This window comes from Manis pentadactyla, chromosome 3, assembly GCF_030020395.1.
Source record: "Manis pentadactyla isolate mManPen7 chromosome 3, mManPen7.hap1, whole genome shotgun sequence".
In the NCBI taxonomy this organism is placed as follows: Eukaryota; Metazoa; Chordata; class Mammalia; order Pholidota; family Manidae; genus Manis; species Manis pentadactyla.
Window position 1 is genome coordinate 213,907,226 of NC_080021.1, and position 23,951 is coordinate 213,931,176.

At 47.1% G+C, this 23,951-nt stretch overlaps 1 protein-coding gene across 5 annotated transcripts in view; it reads left to right on the forward strand.

The window, feature by feature from the left end:
- The window catches only part of GARNL3 (GTPase activating Rap/RanGAP domain like 3), a 134,333-nt gene that overhangs the window by 100,318 nt on the left and 10,064 nt on the right, over positions 1-23,951 (forward strand). For all 5 annotated transcript variants that reach the window (XM_036913885.2, XM_036913886.2, XM_036913887.2 and 2 more), the window contains 7 exons: positions 553-627; positions 3,745-3,856; positions 8,323-8,421; positions 8,737-8,853; positions 9,389-9,564; positions 13,647-13,805; positions 20,156-20,222. In XM_036913885.2, coding sequence (XP_036769780.2) covers positions 553-627; positions 3,745-3,856; positions 8,323-8,421; positions 8,737-8,853; positions 9,389-9,564; positions 13,647-13,805; positions 20,156-20,222 — 805 coding nt within the window. The remainder of the gene's footprint in view (positions 1-552; positions 628-3,744; positions 3,857-8,322; positions 8,422-8,736; positions 8,854-9,388; positions 9,565-13,646; positions 13,806-20,155; positions 20,223-23,951) is intronic.

A 23,951-nucleotide genomic window follows, 5' to 3' on the forward strand; every position in this document is an offset into this window, starting at 1 on the left:
TCCCTTGGGACATTAGTCTTGCTCAGTACTGGGAGGTTACACAGCTTTCTGCCTTGATCCCATGTCACAACCGGAAGAAGGAAGAGGGCTGCCTGCTGCAGAGAAGGCTCTGATCCGAAAGTAGAGAGCTAAGCAAGGTGATCAAGGAAAGCTTAGGGGCAAAGCTAACTTGTTTCCCAAACAGGTGCATCAGCATGGGGCTCTCTGACTTTGGGCTTGTTTGAAGATCCCCCCACTCTACTTACAGAGTTTGGGGAGGGACCTGGGAGGTTTTTCCAATATTCATGGTTTGGAAATCACTGAACTGATTTATTGATGAGGTGAAATGACAGAATGCATTTGGGGTCATTTGGGCTGGGATGTTGCCATTAGGGCTTCACCCTATTCAGCTGACTTCAAACCTTATCTGCACTGATAAAGCAGCATGGGGAACCTGAAACTTTAGTCTGAAGTTACTTGTTTTGTTAAAAATGGTTTCAAATCGTCATTGTTGATCCTGCTGTTCCTTTACTGCCCAATTACAAACTTTAAAAGAGATCTCTGTTCTGTAAGGCACTAAAACTGAAATCCATCGTGAGAGGGGATGCGCCGTCAAGTTTGGTGGCTTCAGGGATCTGTAAAAAAGAGGTGAGTTGATGTTGCTTTCAAGTTCAACTGTGAATGTCCTTCGTCTTCGGTGAAGTTACCGAGATTTTGAAAAGGGGTTTGGGGGGTAGGAGGAGGAAGAGCCTGTCTATTGCAGAGTCCCCGGGGGAAGCCCCAGGTAAAGTGGGCAGCATTTGGGGAGAGCCCCCCTGTTTCCATAGTCTGCTGGTGCCTTTGCATGCTTCAGTGGAGCAGAGCCACTGGCCCAGGCCTGGACGGGCAGACTGGGCTCGGGGGTGCCCCTCAAGCCCCGTGTGCGTGCAGATCACCTGGCCATCTTGACCTAATGCATGTTCTGATTCACCAGCTCTGGGGCAGGGTCAAGAGCCTGCCTTCCCGAGGAGATCTCACATAGTGGGACCACAGACACCCTCTAAACAGCACACTCTAGGGCAATGTTTCTCAAGCTGTAGCGTGTATGAGAACCACCCTCTGGAGTTTTTCAGGCAGTGGGTCTAGCGTGGGCCCTGAGAACTGGCATTTCTAACAAGTTCCCAAGTATGCTGTTGTCAGAGAACCACAGTGAAGAAATCACTGCTTCATCTACAGTTCATTCAGCCAGCCAAACAATTCTGTGGCCTGTTGATTAGTTTTCGTGTCCACTTTCTGTGGAAAAGGAACTAAGTGGTAATCAAGAGTAGAAGAGAAAAATAAGTTGCAGTGTGAACTTACTGCTTGTAAGTTGTATTGGAAAGCAATACTGTATGTGTTTAATTATGTCCAGGTTCAGACTATGTAAAAGTTAGCTAAATGGAACAGATTTACAGACAGCATATCATCCCAGAAGGGTTCATTATAAAGGCAAAAGAATTATGAATACATTTACTTTAGGGGAAAGTACATAGATGATCTGTATCTGAATTACAGAGCATACATACATACTTGAAAGAATGGTTTCGGGAAAATGATGAGCCCGAAATACAACTGATGCTAAAAATCCACAACTAATTTAAGACAAGTCTGATGGCAAAGACTCTTTACCCAGGGTTGCAGAAATTCCCACTGTCTGCTTGTTTATGGGCATGATAGAAGGTACAGCCAGGGCTTTATCAGTACCAAATTCCAGCAAGATTCAGTGACCTTGGTAAGACATTCTCAGGCACACATAAAATGAAAGTCTGTGGAACTATAGCTTGCTCACCAATGAACAGATAAGAAAGAGCTTCAGTTTTTTGAGTCAGTTCGTAACCCACCAGGGGGCTGCAGGCCATCCTTGGAGGAGCACTGCTCTAGAGGCCCTCCTGGACTCCTGTGCACTCATCTGTGCAGAGGCCAGAGTCCACATGCTGTTCTTAAAAGTGTCCTGTGTCCCAAGAATGGGCTTTGTCAACCTCCTAGGCATTCATTACTTCATGAGCTGTTTACACTGTTAGAGGGAGCAAGAGAGGAGTCCAGTGCTTAGGCAGGAAGGCCTGAGGACCACATTCTTGCCTTGCAGTATCCACACTGAGCCTCTCACACCATAGAAGGGAGTCCGGTGCAACGGCAAATGCCATCAGTCCTCAGAGCAGAGCCCCTGTGGGGCCAGGCCTGAGTTCATGTTGCTGACACTTCATACATCATGTCCTCAGAAACCAGGGAGTCCCGAGCCCCTGGGAGAGCCCAGGAAAGCAGTGGACCCCTCCCCCCCCTCCCCCCCACACACACTAGCCCACTGAAGTGTACAAGGACACATACACATTGTGGATATAATTTCAGAGTTTCACGGGCCCCCTGAAGCCCTCCATGTACCCTCTAGGATCCTTGGATCTCCTGGGTTAAGAACCCCTTGTTGAGCATAAGTGTCCTAAACGTGTGTCCTCTGGTCAGAGAGCATTTTTTCTTTAAGAGTAGGTTTTCTGTCTTGGTGTTACCTAATGCTCTGGTGTCTGTGTCTGTCTCCCACTAGGCATTTATGTTGGCTTCACTTTTTCATGTTCTGTTGTAAGTCACAAAGAAATCTTAGGGAAATGCCATTCCAATTAATGACCTGCACCCATGTGGCCCTTTTTGGTTTATGAAATGTTGTCACCCTCGCTGCGTGATCTTTTTGGAATACTCTGAGCCTCATCTTAGCAATTAGAATATTCATTTTGAGGCTTGCGAGTTCCCTGAAGGGAGAGTGGACTGTTCTAAGACAGCAGTACCACTCATGTAATCACCCTCATCCCAAATGACAACCTTGGCGGTGACCTCAGAGCCATCACTCTGCGTTGTGTATGCGACACGCGTTTGCCAGGTGCGTACACACACACACACACGTGCACACACCGGTTTCATACCGGCCCAGGTGGCACGTGTGACTGAGTAAAAGTGAGGATGTAAGATTTCAACTTGTCCCTGAGAAACTCCAAAAGCTTCCTTGTCCTGTGAGGCCAAGCCACATGCTTTGGAAGGCAGTTAATGGTCCTGCTGAAAATGTCCACAATTCCAGTGTTACTAAGACCCCACTGAAGAGTGCCTGCTGATCCCGGGTGTCCGTCCGCTGCCCAGAGGCAGTTGGGAGGGAGGGTTCCATCTTTAGGAGGGAAGCCAAAATGAAACTAAGGAAAAGAGCTCCCTTGGCGTGAATGCATCACGCGGGAACAGGAGCAGGCTTTGCTGCCAGTACTTAGCACCCTGTTCCTACAAACAGGTGTTGCTTTGTCTCTAAGGTTTTGTAGTCTTAAATGGGTCAATAAGCATTTTCATGTTAATATCAACGTCTTGCACTGTGTATGGTTTAATACTTCTGCTGAATCAGCAACACATCTGACTTTTATAGCTATACGAGACTTCTTTTTTATGATGAACTAATATGCATTCTGGAAAAAATGGGTATGGCTTGGTCCAACTTCCAGCTGTTAAAGAAAAACGTTTGCTTAAAAAACATAACCAGTGCTTGGATTGCCTCTGAGGAACAGTATTACTTACAGAGACAGGTCATGGTACCCGGGACACAGGACTTCACATTTCCCTATTGCATTTGAAGGAGACTTTTCTTCTTCAGAAAGGTAACTGAGGCCAGAAGCCACCAGGCTGCGGGGTGTGGAGGGCATCTGATTTGCACCCTCACATTTGGTGGGCTGTGCCATGTGCTTCCTGATGCACTCATTTTCCCACACTTGTGTTGCCTTGCAGCCTTGGGAGCCCCAGTGTTTCTGCAGTAATTTCGCTCACGAAGCCGTGTGTGCAGACCCCTGGGGCCAGGCCCTGCTGGTTTCCACGGATGCCGGTGTCTTACTAGTGGATGGTTAGTGAGTAACTGCTCTTCCGAATGTCTTCTTTGTGTACCTTACGTGGGTGACCGCCAGTGCACTCTCTACAGGTAAAGGCGCTGTCAGCATTGAGGTTAGCAAAGTTCCATTTCCTTACAAAAATAACGCCGTGTTTTCAGGATGAACGGAGGGAATACACTCTGAGCGAAGGAGCCAGAGACTGAGTCATGCATGATAGGCTCATCTGCTCCCCAAGTCTCCAACTGGTCTGTGGATAGCAACTGACCTGCAAAAAGAATCTCCTTTTCTGCCAGTTCTTGTCATGGTTCCAGCATTTTACCTTAAATCAACCAGGACATCGTTGTTATTTAGAGCCACTATCTGGGGGACACACCCGTTCCCAAAGTTCGTTTTTTTTTTAAGCATTTCTAATTTGAAAGTACTTGGTGTCCAAAACAAACAGTAAAAGTCTTAGAAAACCCGTTTTGATGGATGTGGGAACAAAAAGATTTTGACAAGAAGACATATTCCAACTCAATATAAAATCAAACTTTTTGACAGCTGGATGGCTCGGCCTGCCTGAGGCATCAGTCAGCTCCCTGACGGTGAGGCGGGCACCACACATCAGCCACCAATCGGACATGCCCTTGGCAAGGATGCTGTAGAGGGAGTTCAGCTTTGGATGGGGATTTAATTTAGACTCAAGGCTGTATGTCCTTCAATGAAGAGACCCCTTTGGATTTCCCCAGACTCCTAATGACTGTTAAAGGGGCCACACACTGGTAACAGGTCATCGGCTGCAGCTTCAGAGGGAGCCATGCATGGAGACAGCATCTTCCAGGGGCACATGCACCATTGCACAGAAGCCACTGCCCATCTCTGGTTGCCATAGTGATATTTTAGGAGAATCCTGAAAGCCACCATTGTGAGGGGGATGTCACAGCCTAAAACCGTGGCACCCTCCCACCCTTGGCCACAACCCCCGCTCCCTGCTCAGACCCTGACTCTGCATATTTACCAGCACCCGCTGTGTGCTGGGCCCTGTGCTAGGCGCCTTCTGCAGGAAGGCAGGACAGGTGGACCGGGCTTTATAACGGACTTTTTCCTGACCTCATCTGTCATTTTTGTTAAATGTTTTAACGGGTGTCATGACATAATTTTTAGAATTTACATGTATATCAACATTTAAATTGTATTTATAATTAATTTGCTAAAAGGCAGATAATTTAAAATTCATAGACTCAGAAACGAAATATTTAATTTCAGGAACTATAGAACAATCAGAGAATCTTTGTGATCTTGAAGAAAACCTCTGAGCATCAGGTTTCCCTAATGTGGGGATCATTTTTTAAATGTCTGAAATATTTTATAATGATGAAAAATGCTGACATAAGCAAAATGGGGATGATCAGTTGTAGAGATTAAATTAAGTTGCCTGTATTAAGTGCTTAAAGCCACGTCTGGCATATAGTAGTAACTTATTAAACATGGCTCTTATCTTTTCTATATCCCTATGAACCTGCCAAAAAGTAACAAAATTTGCAGATTTTGCCAAAAGTGCAACCAAATGAAAGAATATATTTTTTATTTAAAAAAGCAGATTTTTGGAGGTCCCATCAAGTCTCTTAGTTCTATTGAGGAAGAAAGCAAAGCCTAAAGAAACCATGTGACTTGCCCAACGCCCCACAGCTGGTTCATGGCAAGTTGGGAACTAGAACCCAGAGGTGAACCCCAGTCCCGTGCTCTTTCCACTAAACCAGTTATATTTTATTAAAATTGAATTAAACTGTACTGATGTTATTACCTTTACCTTAACACAGATTTCCAAAAGTACAGTCCCGGACAAATAATTAGGAAGACTGCTATGATTAAAAGACTGTTAAATTCTCACCTGTTGGCCTTTTGGGGAAAGAAAGAGCATGCTTCATAGTTACTATTTATAGAGCTTGCCTGAAGACAGAGGAAAAAATTATATTTGAGCTGATTCAGCTTTTTTAAATGCAAGCTCCAAACCAAAATGACCAAGTCCCTGTCTGAAACTGTCATGTTTATGGATCCAGAATTTAGCGGAGGTGTCAGTTCTAAGGATTATTGTGATTTGCCAAGAAATTCTTCTCTCCCAGGCCTGAGGGTAAATCATTTTATTACCCAGGTGGTAGTCGGTTACACCCACTGCCAGCTGGGATTTGTCACTCAGATTATTGTTTTCACGTCCTAATTATAACATGATGCTTCCCTGTTTGCTTCTGCTACAAATGGAATAACCCTTAAGGCTTTCTTTGTATTCCTTGTGCTTTTAAGCCATCATTCTCTTGTTATCTCTGTTTACCTGTTTCTTGTCTATACTTAATCATATTATGAGCTCTTTCTGCAAGTACATCTCTCCATTTGTTTCAGGCTGAGGGCCATTCCACCCACTAGCCTCTGCCTACTTTCATTAGACTCACCCACTTAAGAGTCTGCTTCTCTCAAGGTCATTATTAAAATCAAGATCCTTTGTATTTTAAAATGTAGCAAAACCTCCTTTGAAGGGAAACTAAATATGCCATCACCATTTGTTTTGGTTTTGCACTAATAGAAAAGCCAGCTCTAAAAGGTGATTTCTTCATAAAGAGATTACAAGCAGGAAAACATTGTTAGGAAGCGATTCCCAACGCCATAGGGACCTTTGCCTCCTTTGCCTTCCTCTGCTGTGTGTGAGCCTCAGCAGCCACCTGAGAAAGATTCCATGGAGAATAAATGCTAATTTGCTTTGTACGAGGCTGGGCAGCTACACAGGGTCCTTCTGATTTAAATGTAAACTGAAATGCTTCTGTCACTTAATTCCTTACAGCACTGTTGCTTCTGGGTCACCCTGTCCATCCGCGGGGATACGGTGCTGTGTTCAGACTACACCACTGGCAGGGAGCACAGGCCTTTGTCCTTGCACAGATGTGGGTTCCACATGCTCAACACGTGACCTTGGGCAAGTTAGAGCACCTCCAAGCCTCAGGTTCCTCATCTGTTAAAGCATCAGAAGTCCCTTATCTAATAGAGCTACTGAGACATTGCAGTTAAATAACATGTGAAACACTTGGCCCTGGGCCCTGGCATGCAGGAAGCCCTCCGTGTATGTTAGCTGCTGTTCACAAAATGAAAAATTGAGAGTATCTATGCAGACGTAATGACAGGTACTGGAGGGATCATCCCATGTTTGGAAAATCAAGTCGGCCCAGAAGCACAAAGGTTCCTAAGAATCAACTCCTTTTGTAAAGGCCTTGGGCAGAGGAAGGAAGGAAAGAGTCAGGTAGACTATCAGGATTTATATTAGCCCCAGTAATTCAGGAGAACTAGGACCAGCCCCTCTGTCTGCTAAAAGCTCAGTGCCCTCACTGGCCTGCAGGAGCCCCCTGCCCTGTGAGGCAGTTATTAATCCTGTCCTGAAAATAAAAGCTGTCCCTCCTGGGCACCTTCAGGGCGGAGTGGACTCCCAGCCAGACGACTTCAGAGAGCCAAGACCCTCAGGGCCTTGCACATAAATCATAATTAAAGAAACAAGCAAGCCCACAGCAGAATGCTTAAAGACCTAAGCGTCAGAGGAAGTACAGGGATTGAATAAGCCGGCCACTTCCCCTGCTAAAACTGTCTACACCATCCCGGGACACCGTTTGCCTTTTCCTGGCTCTGCATCAAGCTCAGAACAGGCCCCTTGCCTGTGGAACAGCCCTGATTGCTCTGTTAGCGTGTCCTAGGGACCCCAGGAGCCGAGGAATCGCCTGCAATTTCAGATCCCAGCAAGGAAGCTTAAAAACAAACCCTGTGTATAAGTGCAGGGTCTTTACTCATCCGTTTACCTGACACCTTCCTGCATGTTTATACTAAAATTAGGTTTTATCCTGTTACTTAGGTAATTTAATTAGTCTCTTTTTTTTTTTTTTGTCTGAAAAGGAGATTTCATATTCCTATATAGAGAAATACTGAAAATTGATAGATAAACTACTATTGATACAGACACAGGCATGTTGGAATAGTGTGTATTTTCAATACAAAAGGAAATTTTAATTTTGCTTTCTTGAGAAATATACGAAATAGCCTAAGACGTGATGCAGTTTCAAGCATTACATTAAAATAAGAAAATCCCTAAGAGAAATAGCTGGGCTTACCCTTTCGCTTTTCTAACTTGCTGTTCAGTCCTTCAGTTGCAACCTCAGTAAAAGCTGGGACTGAGAGACGCAGCTTTTTCTCTGATGAGCATTGGGGAGAAGCATATCGTTTGCAGGACCAGCTGCTGTGCTTCCTACAGAAGGTTCTGGGTATGTTCGGGAATGAAACATCAGTCCTTCTGCCTGGGCCGAGAGGAGAGTAGTGCTTGAACTTGACTATGGACCTGATGAAAGCTCTAGAAGCTGACCCCTTTCCTTGCCTAGAGAACTGAGGTCCAAAACTACCCACGGATACTGTTATAGGTTCTGGAAAGCATGGGCTGGCCTGCACTTCTGAGTAACCGTGTTCCCTTTTCCAGATGACCTGCCATCAGTGCCCGTGTTTGACAAAACTCTGCCAGTGAAACAGATGCACGTGCTGGAGGCCCTGGACCTTCTGATTCTCAGAGCAGACAAAGGTGTTTGTGTTCCCTGGGAGGCAGTCCGACCACATAGTCATGTCAGCTATTTCTTCTGGTGCCCAGTGCTTGGGCCCCTGGGTGGCCCGTTTGTTCTCTGAGGAGGGGGCTTTGAGGGAGAGAGGGGTGGGGTGGCACATCCTTAAATGCATCGTAGGTAAGGGCAGTGAGGTGAGGGGTTTCTCCTGATTTCTCGAACCCCTCAAATCCTCATTCCTCTAGCAGGAGTTTCCTGCACAACCTACCCGCCCTGTGGGTTCTCCGGGACATTCTCCCTCCCACTCACGTCCTTCCCCGTCTTCTTCATCTCACCAGGAAAAGACGCCCGCCTCTTTGTCTTCCGGCTCAGCGCCGTGCACAGGGGCGTGGGGGGCAGACAGGCCGTGAAGAGCAGGTGTGACTGCAGGGAGAACAAGCTTGAGAAAACTAAAGGTGACTTGACAGTTCGTCTTTTGGTGGTTTCTGTTCACTTAATTTTTTTCGTCAGATTTTACTGAAAATAAAGATGAGCAGAAATTTAATTTTATTGGTTTTCTTTTTACTTGGAAACTGTGCCAGAAAAGCACCAGTGTTTCCCTAAGAGAGACCTGAAAGAAAAACACGTTGAGGATGAGGGGAAATTCCAGCCCTGGTAACAAGTTTGGGAGATGAGTTAAGCTTTGTTAGCCAGTCTGTGAAAAGAGACTTTTAGACTTTGGTTCCTGGAGTGCTGATCACCGTACTTTAATTGATGTCATGTCATTAGCATGAAACTAAGACCACAAATTCTAGGGAATGTGACCTCCTTAATTTTCCTGTAACTCAGTTTATATTGCAAGTCGCCATTTTGCCTGATGGCAGGAACATTCCTAGTCATTTCCCTGGATTATGCTTCATCTCCAGGCTTCTGAAGTATTTCCAGGCCGCCAAGGCCTAGGGGATGCCAACCTCCTGTCATGTGCTCAGCATCATTTATGTCCCTTCCTAGGCTGCCACTTGTATGCCATTAACACTCACCACAGCAGAGAGCTGAGAATCGTCGTTGCCATTCGGAATAAACTGCTTCTGATCACAAGGAAACACAGCAAGCCATACGGGGTGCCCAGCACCCCCCTCCTGTCCCCACTGTCGGAGTCACCCGTGGAAGAATTCCAGTACATCAGGGTAGGTTTTCTCCGCAGATCCCTTCTCTCCGGGCCAAGGGGTCGTGAGCAGACTCCCTCCTTCCACCCGGAGTCTGTCCCTCGGTTCAGTAGCCAACCAGGGACCCCCTCGCCTGGTGCCTTGGTTTCTCCATCCAACCTGCTCCTCCGTCCAACTCATTCATGCCCACAAGGACGCATAGGTGTTGTTCTGGACACTGGGATACAGCAGTGAACAAAGCGAAGGCTCTCTTCTCATGGAGATTGCTTTCAAGTTGCAGGATGACAGAAATAAGCAAGGAAATCCATGAGTCCAAGGATGACAGTAGAACGGGGCCAGGAAACAGAGGACAAAGTCTTGGCACGATGGGGATCTGTTTCAGAAAGGATGCCCCGGAGGCCTCTCCGAAAAGGCTACCTTGGAGCCGTGCTCCAAATGAAATGTGGGATGAGGATACATGCAGCAAGAGTATCCCAGGCAGAAGGAGTCGCCATTTAAGGACCCAAGGCCCTGTTCGTGGCACCATCAAAAGGCTGGGGCAGCTGGAGCTGAGGGAACGAGACAGAGAAGCCAGGGAGTTTCAGGGACCAGATTCTCTCAGGACCGGAAGCCGCTACAGGACTCTGTCTGGGACTCCGAGTGAGGCTGGGGAGAAGCCTGGGGAGGTTTGAAGCAGAGAAGTAGCAGGTTTTTAAAAGATCGTTCTGGCTACTGGACAGGAAAGAGCATACAGGGCCAAGAGCAGAAATAAGGAGGCTTGCTGAGAGGCTAAGAAGGATCCTGGCGAGAGAGGACCGTGACCTTGGTGGCTGGAGCGAGATGGGAAGGAGCGGTGGGCAACGCTGCCCTGCTCGCCTTCGTCATGGGATCTGCTGACTGACTGAGGGTGGCAACTCGTGAGGGAAGCCGCCTCAAGGCACAGGCTCCCCTTCTGATCTTGCCATCTCTTATCTTTTTTTTTTTTCAGTATCATTAATCTACAATTACATGAAGAACATTATGTTTACTAGGCTCCCCCCTTCACCAAGTCCCCCCCACAAACTCCATTACAGTCACTGTCCATCAGCGTAGTAAGATGCTGTAGAATCACTACCTGTCTGCTCTGTGTTGCACAGCCCTCGCCGTGCCTCCCGCCACATTATACATGATAATCATAATGCCCCCTTTCTTTTTTGCCACCCTTATCCCTCCCTTCCCACCCATCCTCCCCAGTCCCTTTCCCTTTGGTAACTGTTAGTCCATTCTTGGGTTCTGTGATTCTGCTGCTGTTTTGCTCCTTCAGTTTTTCCTTTGTTCTTATTCTCCACAGATGAGTGAAATCATTTGGTACTTGTCTTTCTCCGCCTGGCTTATTTCACTGAGCATAATACCCTCTAGCTCCATCCATGTTGTTGCAAATGGTGGGATTTGTTTTCTTCTTATGGCTGAATAATATTCCATTGTGTACATGTCCCACATCTTCTTTATCCATTCATCTACTGATGGACACTTAGGTTGCTTCCATTTCTTGGCTATTGTAAATAATGCTGCGATAAACATAGAGGTGCATCTGTCTTTTTCAAACTGGGCTACTGCATTCTTAGGGCAAATTCCTAGGAGTGGAATTCCTGGGTCAAATGGTATTTCTATTTTGAGCTTTTTGAGGAACCTCCATACTGCTTTCCACAATGGTTGAACTAATTTACATTCCCACCAGCAGTGTAGGAGGGTTCCCCTTTCTCCACAACCTCGCTACCATTTGTTGTTGTTTGTCTTTTGGATGGTGGCGATCCTTACTGGTGTGAGGTGATATCTCATTGTGGTTTTAATTTGCATTTCTCTGATGACTAGTGATGTGGAGCATCTTTTCATGTGCCTGTTGGCCATCTGAGTTTCTTCTTTGGAGAACTGTCTGTTCAGCTCCTCTGCCCCTTTTTTAATTGGATTATTTGCTTTTTGTTGAGGTGCGTGAGCTCTTTATATATTTTGGATGTCAACCCTTTATCGGATCTGTCATTTATGAATATATTCTCCCATACTATAGGATACCTTTTTGTTCTATTGATGGTGTCATTTGCTGTACAGAAGCTTTTCAGCTTGATATAGTCCCACTTGTTCATTTTTGCTTTTGTTTCCCTTGCCCGGGGAGATATGTTCATGAAGAAGTCGCTCATGTTTATGTCCAAGAGATTTTTGCCTATGTTTTTTTCTAAAAGTTTTATGGTTTTATGACTTACATTCAGGTCTTTGATCCATTTCAAATTTACTTTTGTGTATGGGGTTAGACAATGGTCCAGTTTCATTCTCTTACATGTAGCTGTCCAGTTTTGCCAGCACCAACTGTTGAAGAGGCTGTCATTTCCCCATTGTATGTCCATGGCTCCTTTATCATATATTAATTGACCACATATGTTTGGGTTAATGTCTGGGCTCTCTATTCTGTTCCACTGGTCTGTGGCTCTGTTCTTGTGCCAGTACCAAATTGTCGTGATTACTGTGGCTTTATAGTAGAGCTTGAAGTTGGGGAGTGAGATCCCCCCTACTTTATTCTTCCTTCTCAGGATTGCTTTGGCTATTCGGGGTCTTTGGTGTTTCCATATGAATTTTTGAACTATTTGTTCCAGTTCATTGAAGAATGCTGTTGGTAATTTGATACGGATTGCATTGAATCTGTATATTGCTTTGGGCAGGATGGCCATTTTGACTATATTAATTCTTCCTAGCCAAGAGCATGGGATGAGTTTCCATTTGTTAGTGTCTTCCTTAATTTCTCTTAAGAGTGTCCTGTAGTTTTCAGAGTATAGGTCTTTCACTTCCTTGGTTAAGTTTATTCCTAGGTATTTTATTCTTTTTGATGCAATTGTGAATGGAATTGTTTTCCTGATTTCTCTTTCTATTAGTTCATTGTTAGTGTATAGGAAAGCCACAGATTTCTGTGTATTAATTTTGTATCCTGCAACTTTGCTGAATTCTGATATTAGTTCTAGTAGTTTTGCAGTGGAGTCTTTAGGGTTTTTTTATGTACAATATAATGTCATCTGCATATAGTGACAGTTTAACTTCTTTACGAATCTGGATTCCCTGTATTTCTTTGTTTTGTCTGATTGCTGTGGCTAGGACCTCCAGTACTATGTTGAATAACAGTGGGGAGAGTGGGCATCCCTGTCTAGTTCCCGATCTCAGAGGAAAAGCTTTCAGCTTCTTGCTGTTCAGTGTGATGTTGGCTGTGGGTTTGTCATAGATGGCCTTTATTATGTTGAGGTACTTGCCCTCTATACCCATTTTATTGAGAGTTTTTATCATGAATGGATTCTCTTATCTTTTTAAAACTGTGCTACATACGGTGTCAGATGTTGGCCACTAAGGCACAATGTGCCTGTAGGTGAGCTGAAAATTTCTTTTGACCAAGTTAAAGCTTCCTGAATTAAACATATCAATTTCTGCTAACATTCAACTTAGGGGGACAGACAGTGTAACAATTAAGTTAAAACAAGTTAAACTCTTGCTTGAATTCAGTGTTAGTCTTAACACAGTAATTAGTGATTCTAACAAGTATGTATGTAGCACATGTACACGCATGTGGAGTATGAGCTGAAATCAGATTTCCCAAACTCCAATCTTGACTCTACCACATATGAATTATGTGATCATAGGCAGGTCACATGACCCTGGAGCCTCAGTTTCCTCACCTGTAAACTAGAATAATAATAGCCTGACCTATTTCATGAGGTTGTTATGAGGATTTTTTGAGAACAGCGCCTGGTGCTGTGTTAAGTACTCAACAAAGTTAGCAATTATTATTATTATTTATTATTATTAAGTCACAGGACATGACTAGACAATCTGAAGGCTAGTGTGGACCATACGGTTGAATCGGCTCTGTAAAATTGTTTCCCGGCTTCTCCCCTTTGCAGTGGACAGAGAGGTCTGAGTTATGAGGCCGTGTGGTATGAGAAGTCTGATGCAATGCCTGCCCCTCTTTCCCTGTCCCCACCTTCCCCGCAGGTGCAGTCCCTGCAGGAGCCAGGACAGGGCCCTTGTCTGGGCGGGGGGAGCAGGGGTTTGAGGTGAAGGTGGCTGCAGTGTCCTAACCCCGTTCTCCTACGTCACCAACACCCACGCAGGAGATCTGTCTGTCCGAGTCGCCCACGGTGATGACCTTAGTGGATGGGCCGGCTGAGGAGAGTGACAATCTCATCTGTGTGGCTTATCGACACCAGTTCGACGTGGTGAATGAGAGCACCGGGGAGGCCTTCAGGCTGCACCACGTGGAGGCCAGCAGGGTGAGCTGACGGAGAAGGAGCGAGTGGGGATCAGATGAGACTCGGAGTTGTGCCTTATGACTTTGTGATGCTATGATTAGGATTTCTTTAAAATTAGGTACAACTGATCTATATTATGTGACACAGTTTAGACCACACCACATAAGCTGCCCTTTTTGTAGGTCAAAATGGTTCCATCTAATCTAACTGCCCTGTTGCCCGTTCCGCTTTTCCAGATCTCCCCTGCCATTCCATCCTTCCTAGTGCAAGAGAAACAGGCAGTTGAAAAGGCCAAGTATAAATAGCTAAACAAGAACACTGGTTTGGCAATTCATGCTGGAGGGGCCCCTTTGGAGAATAAGGCTGATCTCAGCAGCACTGCAGACTCAGAGCTTGGCGCCCGCATGGCAGGGGAGAGTACAGCCCCCATCTCCATCCCCTTAGAGGTCCACTAAGAAGGAAGAGGGGACAGAACATCATAAGGAAAGAGAGAACGCCTGGGTCAGCACTGGGGGTCCACACCCCCAGCCCCAGCTGCACAGAGAGCAGTGATGTCCGGCGTTTGGACTGAAGATAGGACCGACCTGACGCTTCCCCCTGTGCTGAAGATGACCCTGTGTGACCTGAGCATTATTGCCCCTGGAGGGCAGTGAGCACCTCCCACCCTGGGCCCTGGGCCCTGTCGTCACAGGAGCTGCTCCACGCTGACCAAGGAGATCACAGAGCTCCTCAGCCTGTTGTCCTTTATCATTGTGAGGCAGGGCCGGGCCCCCTGAGGTGTGCATAGTGCAGAGCCCGCACTCGAGCTTAGATACCAAGGACACGGGGAATGGGGACGTGGGCCCTAGGGAGAATACAGGGCCTGATAAGCGTTTCCAAACCCACAGACATTCCCCAGCCCTGTTCACGAAGTCAAAGAGACTGCAGAATTCTTTCTAGTTATGCTTTATAAGAAATAAAAAAGCAACTTGGTTAGGGACATGCCCTACATAAATATTCATTAAAACTGCTAATTCTGTATTAAGAAGACTTAACACCTCATGAGAACAAGATTTTAAGAAATAGAAAAATAAGGAAAAGAAAAATCTATATATAATTAGGAGGCCTTCTTGTCTTCAGCTATTGTCAACCAGTCTGATCAGTCTGTCATTTTTCATATATATACAGAGGTGGTACCCAAACATGTCTGCAACTGGAGCCCTCTGGGGAGCTGCAAAAGCTACGGATGCCATGTCCCACCCCAGAGAGTCCACTGGTCTCAGGTGTGGCATGGGCTTGGGAAGTTTTAAATGATCCCTGGGTGGATCTAATGTTCAGACAAGTTGGGGAACCACCAGTATATTCTGCTTTGCAACCCTGACTCTCTCTCATTGCCTGGAAAGCTTTAAAAAGATCAGCGCTCTGACCCCACCCCTAATCAGTTAAATCAGAATGTCGAGGTGTATGATACTTGGGAACCAGTGTTTTAAATCTCCTCCAGATGATGCTCATAAAGACCTAGTAGAAAGAGCCTATCCTGAAAGTTCCTAATTTAAAGCCAGGAGGGCTGCCCCTCTGGCCCAGCAATTGGGAACCTGTCACCTCTTCCAGGCCACTGACTTCTGAGAAAGAAGGGCCCGACATTCTTGCTTTTCAAAACACTCTGTGACCAGCCAAAAGAGGTAGAAAAATGGCCCAGCAGGTCTTTTTCATTTAATCCTTTCTCTGGCAACTAGTTTCCTAAGACTTAACGTGCTTTTTCTGGTTATGATTCACTTACATTTAATACCCTGATAACTCATTAGAGTGTGGATTCTTTTTTCTCTTAAGACTCATTCAGGCCCATGAAAAACTGGGTGTAAACAGTTTTCTTTAATGACTTCTGTGTCTTATTTGTTTTTCTAAAAGCTGTGAAGAACAATTCTAAAATTTTCTGTCTTTTCTTCAATATGCTTTTTAAAACAAAGATACAAAACTTTTCCCTAAGAGAAAGTATTTTAAAAAAACAAAATTTAAAGCCCTTCCCTGGATCTGAGTGGGTCAGTATCTGTATTCCCTCCTCTGGTGAATTAGCAAGTACTGAGTGTCTGCTGAGCAGGCATAGATGCTTAGACCCAGTGACTTGTCTTTGCAAGGAATTTACTGTCTAACTGGGAAGGTAAGACCTGAAGAATGAAAAAAGGTAATGAACAGTGTGTTTCTAATAGCCGGTCAGAAACAGCCTGTGGGAATAAGACTAGGATGTCCCTGCAGCCCAAGCCCCAAGGGCAGTGCAGGCAAGAGAGAGAGAGGTCAGCACCTCAAGCAGTTGGGGAGCTCAGGGTCATTCACGTTACACTACCTTCCTGCCTGTGCTGTGCGCAGCCCCAGTGGATCAGGCTGGCCTGGTTTCCTGACCCCATTACTCCTCTCTTCTCAGCCAACACCACTCAACTACCATTGCAGCCTTCAACCCCTTCTCTGGGCCTAATTCAATCCTAGCTTGAGAGAGGAAATATTTAAGAAGCACCAAAGCAGCTCTCTGAAGGTCAACATCAAGTTCATTTTACAGACAGGCCTACTGTGACCTACTGCCCCAGCTCCAGCAGCCAGCGTTGGCCTCCTTTAGAAGGAACCGCAGAGCTGGTAATGAGATCGAGGTCCCTGGCATGTTCGCTGGGCCCAGTTCCCCATCCTGACCATGTGCCCAGAACACAGTCCAGAATCACACGGGAAGGCTGGACACTGACTGACCGGCGGCTTCTGCTTGCAGCTGGGGCTGGAGCAGGCAGGGAGCAGGCTCCACTTGTTACAAGTCTGTGTTTTGAATTTTCACAACCACCATATGTTACTCTCATCATTTTAAAATGCCAATAAAGTGAACTTATTTTTAATCAAATAAAAAGTCAGTGCAGACACCCTACCATAGACTTACTGTATCAGGATCTCTAGGAGCAGGAACCCAGAATATGTATTTTTTTAGCTATCTAGTTGATTCTCGTGTTCTCACATGGTCAAGAAACAGTACTACAAAGACAGGCTCCTGCCAGGCCTCTGGCCTGGGGCAGAGACCCACATGCGTATTGAAGCCTGAAACAGGTCTCCCTGTGCTAAAACGGTTCTGCACGAAATGCTGTGGAGCGCGTGGGGAGGAAGCGGTCAGCTCCAAGCTCTGGTCTGCCCGTAAATCCCAGCCCAGGGGCGGGAGCCCTGCTGTTGCCTGCTCACAGCCAGAGTCTCGGGATACATCTGGTTCCCCCGTCAGCACAGTCCGGGGACGCCGGTGGACCTGCCACATGCCACTACTTCCCTGGCATCTGTTGCCTCCATGCACAGAACTGGGTCAGGAAGGCTGCCGGGACTTCCACTGGCCCTGTCACTGCCGGCTGCCTCTCCCACCCCTGCCCCGAATGCAGACACAGGCCTTACCTCTAACAGTCTGCCCAGTTCCGCCTTTCCCACTGCACTTAACCCCGCATAATTATTATAAACACTGCCACCCCGCAGTGACCCCCTCTGTGCAGAAGGCCCCGTGCCAGCGCACTCTGCAAGCATTATCTCATGAAATCTTCCCCACAATCTGTGGGGAATGTGCTATTTACTTCCTCATTTTTGCAGAAAAGGAACCTGAGGCTCAGGAAGGAGGAGTTGCTTATTTACCCAAAACCACACAGCGAGTAAATAGCAGAGGCAGGACTTGATCCCAGGCTGTCTGACCCCAAAGGCCGCCTCCTTAAACTCATCATGCTGTGGCTTCCACAGCCACATTACAAGGCGTGATGGGGACATAACATCCAGGCTACAGAGCATAGCCCTCGGCCCCTCCCCTCCAGAAGTTCATGTTCGGCCGACAGATGCATACATACCCTCTATGACCCAAAGCCTCTTGCTGACATAGTGTCACCAAACAGACAAGCACCAGGACAGCAGAGGAGAGAGTGATTCCAAGCCAAAGTGCTGGGGGCTGGAAGGCTCCCTTGAGGGATCAGAGGGGCCCAAGGGCTGGCCCCAGGGTAACATACCCCTTGGTGCTGGCTCCATAGCTAAATAGTGCTACCAGCTGACATTTGTTGAGCATTGACCAGGTGCCAGGCCCTGTGCTGGGTGCTTCCGGAAGTGACCTCCAGAACCCGCAGGCCCTGTAGACACAGATGCTCGTATTAACTCTCACTTTACAAATGAAGAAACTGGGATTGAGAAGTTAACAAGCGGCCTAAGTGCGCACACCTCTAAAGTGACAGAGCCAGGATCTCATTTATTCGGTCACACATTCAGTAACTGTTTATTCTGCTCCTGCTGCGTGCAAGCGCTGTTCTGCATGCTGAGCACAAACAGTGAACCATACTGGGGGCCTCTGCCACATGCTGTGGCAGGAGGGCTCCAATGAAGGAATAATAAGAGAACATCTGACAGCAATACAAGCCCTGTAGGTGATTAAAATAGAGGAGCATGACACATAGCTGTGGAGGAGTTCTTTGGGGTTTGACCCCCAAATCTTTCTGATCCCAGAGTCACCACTCTTGACCTCTGAACTTCACTGTCTACCACCCCCTCCAAAGCCCCAACTCTTAGTTGTGGCATCTGCCCCTTGTTCCTTGTTTCATGTACTTGTGTGCTTTTCTGTTTTTTTTCTTGAAGGGTGAAACCTGCCTTGTCCATCTCTTCCTACTTGTGGCACCGAGTGCAGTGCAGGACAGTGACAGAGGGCAGGGGACAGGGGCACCCTCAGAGGGGCTGCCAGAGCCAAGGCACATTCCCGGCCGAGGGCGGCTGGGGGGGTCCAGCACGGCAATGAGACTGTTGAGAGGAGAAAGCTGCATTTTGGCAACAGGAGTGAAGAGCCAGGCGGGCGGGCGGAGGGTCTGTGGAAGGAGCCCGGGTGGTCTGGGCCATGCAGAGATTGGAAGGGGCCAGAGAGAGACAGGGCCTGTGCCCCTGCCTGGGGAGGTGGGGCCCAGCCTGGGGTGATGCACAAAAGACAACCAGGAGACCCTGAAGGGGATGCTGCTGGATTTGGGGGTACCTCCACTTACAAAAAGTATGAGGCTCAGAAGGAAACAGGCAAGGGAGAAAGGGAACAGGGTTCACTGAGTGCTGATTCTGGGGTGTGCGGCTAGGCGAAAATCTTTGCCTTGTCTCCTGGAATTCCCCTACAATCCAGCAAAGTATTACCATTATTCCACTTTGACAGATGAAGACCTAAGGCCGGAGGTTAAGTCTCTGCCACAAACCACAGAGGCAGCAAGTGGCGTGGGCAGGATTTAACTCAGGTCCGCCCCACCAGAGCCCACCCTCCATCGGCTCCCTTGCGCTGCTCCCTGCCTTTCAGTGGCTCAGACGTGGCTCTGTTGCATTGGAAAGAACAAAGGCTTAGATGCACGGACTGGGCTCTGAGGACGGCTGCCTGAGGTCGTAGAGTTAGGGATTTTTGAGTACATACTAAAATTTGAAGCTATAAGTGGTAAGTTTCCAAAGGAGAAAGGAGCCTCATAGGAATAATGGCAGAATAATCTGACGCTGGGGAGTGTGTAGGAAGGAGGCATCACGTACAGAAGCTGCAGAAAACCAGACACAGAGATAAGCATCAGCCAAAGGCCTGCAGTTAGGGGGAGAAGGAATCTTTGTTGAGCTCCAAGAGGGCAGCCCCCTGATAGTATGGGAGGCCAGACTATAAGGTTGAGAAACAAGCCAGAGCTTTTTAGAGGGACAGAGTTTTCAAACTTGAGGGACCAAGGTCGTCAGGAGATGAAGCATCTCTTCTCACATGCAGAGACAAAGGCTGGGGAGACGGGTTTGCCCAGATCACAGAACTAGGTCTGCTGATGCCCTTTTCATCACATCAGGCTGCCTCCCTTGAAGTGAAGGAGAGAGAAAATAGAAGCGAAGACGTGCCATAGTGACTTTGTAGTTCAGAGACCCTCATGTTTGAGGCAGGAGAAAGCCTGGCTGGGGGGGAGAGGGGTAGGTAGAAAAGAACCACAGGCCCACCTCAAATCTTGGCTGTGGTGCTTACAAGCTGAGAGCCTCGAGTGACTTCGCCTCTCGGAGCCTCAATTTCCTCATCTGTGAAATGGGAGTAATACCACCTACCTTCAAGGGTTGATGTGAGTTGCCCATGTGAAAAAGCTTTGTGAACTGAAGCACACTGCTTAAATATGAGTCATTTTAATAGCACAGAGATACCTGCCTACAGAGCTTCTCATAGGGCATAAAACAGTGAGCCAGGAAGGAGAGGCATCTTCTTTGCCTACGGTGTATTGTGATCATGCCCCCCACCCATCCCCGCCCCGAGCGTTACAGGAGCTGGGGAGGACCCAGGGGCCACCGCCAAATGCTCGTGACTTGAGAAAGTCTTTTAATAATGTCGGTGCCAGCAGGCAGCCTGCCCACTGCCGTCGCCATTACCATTGCAGGTCAATTTTGTGGCAGCTATTGATGTGTACGAAGACGGAGAGGCCGGGCTGCTCCTGTGTTACAACTGTAAGTGAAGGATGTGTTTTCATCTTTATTTGCTAAAGCCGACGGTTCTTGTTCTGGGCAATTGGAAGGGACCTGACCTCGGATTTACCTGATGTATCATCTGTGTCCTTAATTGTACTCCAGGGACCGTCTAAGAATTGCTCCTCCCAGTAGCCCCAGACCTGGTGAGATGGTGCACCCGCTGCCTGTGGCCTGTCTCAGGGTATCAGGGTGGTGACGGTGGTTCCATTTAGGGAGCGCTTACTGTGTGCCATGCACTGTGCTCTGCATGTTCCGGTCACTGCTTCATGTAAGCCTCAGGTACCATTCTTACCTGTAATTTGGAGATGAGGCATCTGAGGCCCGGACTGGTGAATGGCCTTTCTCAAGAAAGTGCAGCTACACAGAGGCAGAGCCAGGGTTCACATCTGGGGTCCTCTGGACTCCGGCACCCAAAAGGTTACATTCTGCTTTTTGCTGTTTCTCAGGTATTAATTAAATCAGCCTGGCATATCCAACCTCAGCTGGGTTAGTTTGGGTCAGGTGGGGTTTGGGGCAGTGTGGGTTTCAGGCAGACCAAAGGTATCAAATAGGCTCTTTATGGATTTTCAGCATTTCAGAAGCTAATATTATACTACAATAAAAGGGGTCTTTTTAAGGCTAAAAGTAGTAAGCTATTTTCCTGAGTAAGTCTGCGTAGTCTAACTAAAATCATGAAACATATTTTTTCAACCTAGAATTCCATCAGTTTAGACTGGTGATGCTGCCCATATCACATGGGGCAGATATCTGATTGATTAATCTTGACAAGTATGGGAAAGCTAATTATCAGTAGAGAAATTTGGCAAACATCATCTTTCAAAATTCAAGATTTATGGGAAATAAATTAGGAGAAGGTAGGTACAAGGAACCACTTTAACAATAAATCACCCTCTTAGGATATTTTGTCCACAAATTTGTCCAAAACTCCTCAAAAAGACCGGTCTTTAGTAGCCCATTTGATGAGAAGGCCCACATCAAGACAGCAGGAACAGACCAGGCGGTCCACACTCCAGCTCGGGGCCCGGGGCCCGGGCGACCGGGCTGAGGCTGCTGCCCTCTGGCCCAGCTTTCCAGGGACAAGCGGAGCAGGGGGCCAACACATGTTTGAAGTCACTTCTGTAAGATGTTAATCTCTTTAAAGTGTGGTCTTTTTACTTTATTGAAAAAATTAGAAGAAAAACTCGGCAGAATGCTTTAAAAACTGATAGGCCTTTTTTTTCTGTTAATTGCTTGAAGGGATGGGAACAATTTTCCACGGGAGAAAAGAACAGAAAAAACAGGTTTTTAGAATGGGATGATCAGTCTGAGAATGAAAAGGGAGCACGGAAACAAATGTGAACAGCATCATCTCTGCACCCAGAGTGAAGCTCCTTGCCTCGAGCAGGCCGTGTCCTGCAGGCAGGTGGGGGTGGCCCGGCACTCTGCAGGGGTGGATCGGGCAGCCTCTTGGTCTCATGAGGCCTTTGGAGGCCCATTTTCCCTGGCTTTGACCCTCTCTGGGCTCGGGGCTCTGATTTCATGTCAGGATGGGATTGGTGTGTGCCTGATTACATAGGCCCACCAAGCCATCAGAAGCAAGTTCTGTGTTTAGATCGCACATGGGTCAAGGCCTTGGCAGTCCCAGAGTTCCCAGACCTGCCTACGCCACTTCCTCCCGTCTCTCTGAGTGAGTGATCTAGTTTCCATTCTCCGTCTCCCTCTCCCTCCCAGCAGGTTGGCAGGCACCTACCTGGTGAACGACCCCAGGAGAATCAGCACCCAGGTCACACCTGTGGCTCAATCCCACAGATGCGGTACCCACTGCCTTTGCTTGTTTTAGCCCACCTCTTGTCTTGGTCACAGACGCCTGTATAATTAGGGCCCTTTTTGATAAGGTGCTGTAGAATGATTCCCCTGCCCCACAGGTGAACCTGGTTTTTATCATGTAAGTCAGTTCCTTCCTACCAAAAAGTAAAACAAAGTAAAAAATAACTTCCATAAACTCAGAGTTTCATAAAGAGAAATTTTTATCTCAGGTATGTTAAAGACAATAATATTTTATAATAGAGATTGTAACTTCAGGTTATATGTTATTTGAGAAAAAAACGTTTGTAAGATAAACCTCAGGGGAAAAAGAGTATAAATAGTTCAGTATGTTGATAAAATTCTCATTTTCTTATAACTAATCTCTATCTTGAATGCCATGGTCAGTTTTGCTTTAAAAAAGAAAGAAAAGGAAATGTGGCTGTGACCTGAACAGCAGTAATGATTCACCTTTAATGCAAATAGTAAATATTGGTCCTAAGGGTGAACTCTGCTAATGACATTCTAAAGATAAACACACAAGGAAAACTAGAAGAGCTCACTTAAGTACTACTTACTCTAGCTGTGACAGTCTTTTATCTCACTGAACCTTAACTTCAGATGAGTAATGTGAATTCAAAACCTCCTAATCATGACTGTGGCGAGGATTTAACAGGACTAGACATGGAAAGCCCATAACACATTGCCAGGCACAGCAAGATTTTATTTTTCCTCTTCTTATTCCAGATTCATGAGAGCGTTAATTCAGATTCCAGTTTTAGGGTCCATGACTTTTCTACATGCAGAAAGGGACATTTATTTCTTCAGAGAAATTAGTCTTAAATTAGAAGTAGTATCTGTCACTTGTTCTCCATCAGCTGGATGGGGAAAGTCACAGGAGTGAAGGTCATGGACTGTTTCTTCCTGTGCAGTGACATTCTTAGAATCCTGCCCCTTGACAGCTCCCCCGTTCAGGCTGCTCTATTTAACCACAGGGGACAACCTTCTCTGTGCCAGACACATGTTAGATTCTGGAGGCAGACCAGTGAAAGGCTGTGCCAGGGACTGCCCGGAGCTCACAGCGCGGGGGAGAGCCAGGCGGGGGCACCAGCACATCAAGTGTGAATGTGCTTATAGATCTCAGGCTTCACTTACTTCCCAAATCAATGAGGTCTGTTTTGGAGCCCCCTCTCTTCAGTTGTGGAGACCACCACTTTTAGTTGTTGGGAAACAGAGCTCTCTGCTTCTCTGGGGTCATATTGCAGCCTGGGCCTTATCGGGTGGAACTGGGCTGGAGCTGGAGTCGGGGTCCCCTCCCCCACAGCTGTGTGATGTGCTTCTCAGGCACCGAGCCCCCCTGGGATGGGTGAGGCTGCACCTGCCACCCGAGGCACATACACACCATCCCTGCAGAATGAAGATGCTCTGTGCTCAGGGAGCTCAGGTCTCCTCCAGCCCAAACCCCCTCAGCCCCCCAGCAATCCCCTGATGGGAGTCAAGGTGGGACAAGGGGATGGACAGATGTGTGTAGGGGAGGGACCGCAGCGCTGCTGTGTCCTCCCAGGGGGACAGGAAAGAAGAGTCATTGGCTCGTTCCAACAAGTATTTACTGAGCACCTACTGTGCCTCGAGGTTTCAGCAGTGAATACAGTGCACACAAATCCCCACCCTCATAGAGTTTATATTTTAAAAGGGGCAGATAAACAATTAACAAGATGAGTAGGAAAAATATCTAGTATGTTAAGTGATGGTGGGAACTGAGGAGACAGAGCAGGGGAAAAGGTCCCTGCTGGGCAGGAGTGGGGAGTGTGGGTCCCCGTTTAGAGAAGGTGAAAAAGGAAGGAAGGCCTCTGGAAGCTGAGCACAAAGGGAGAAGACGTGGGGGGAGTCAAGGAGCAGGCGTGGAGATATCTAGGGCTGAGTGTG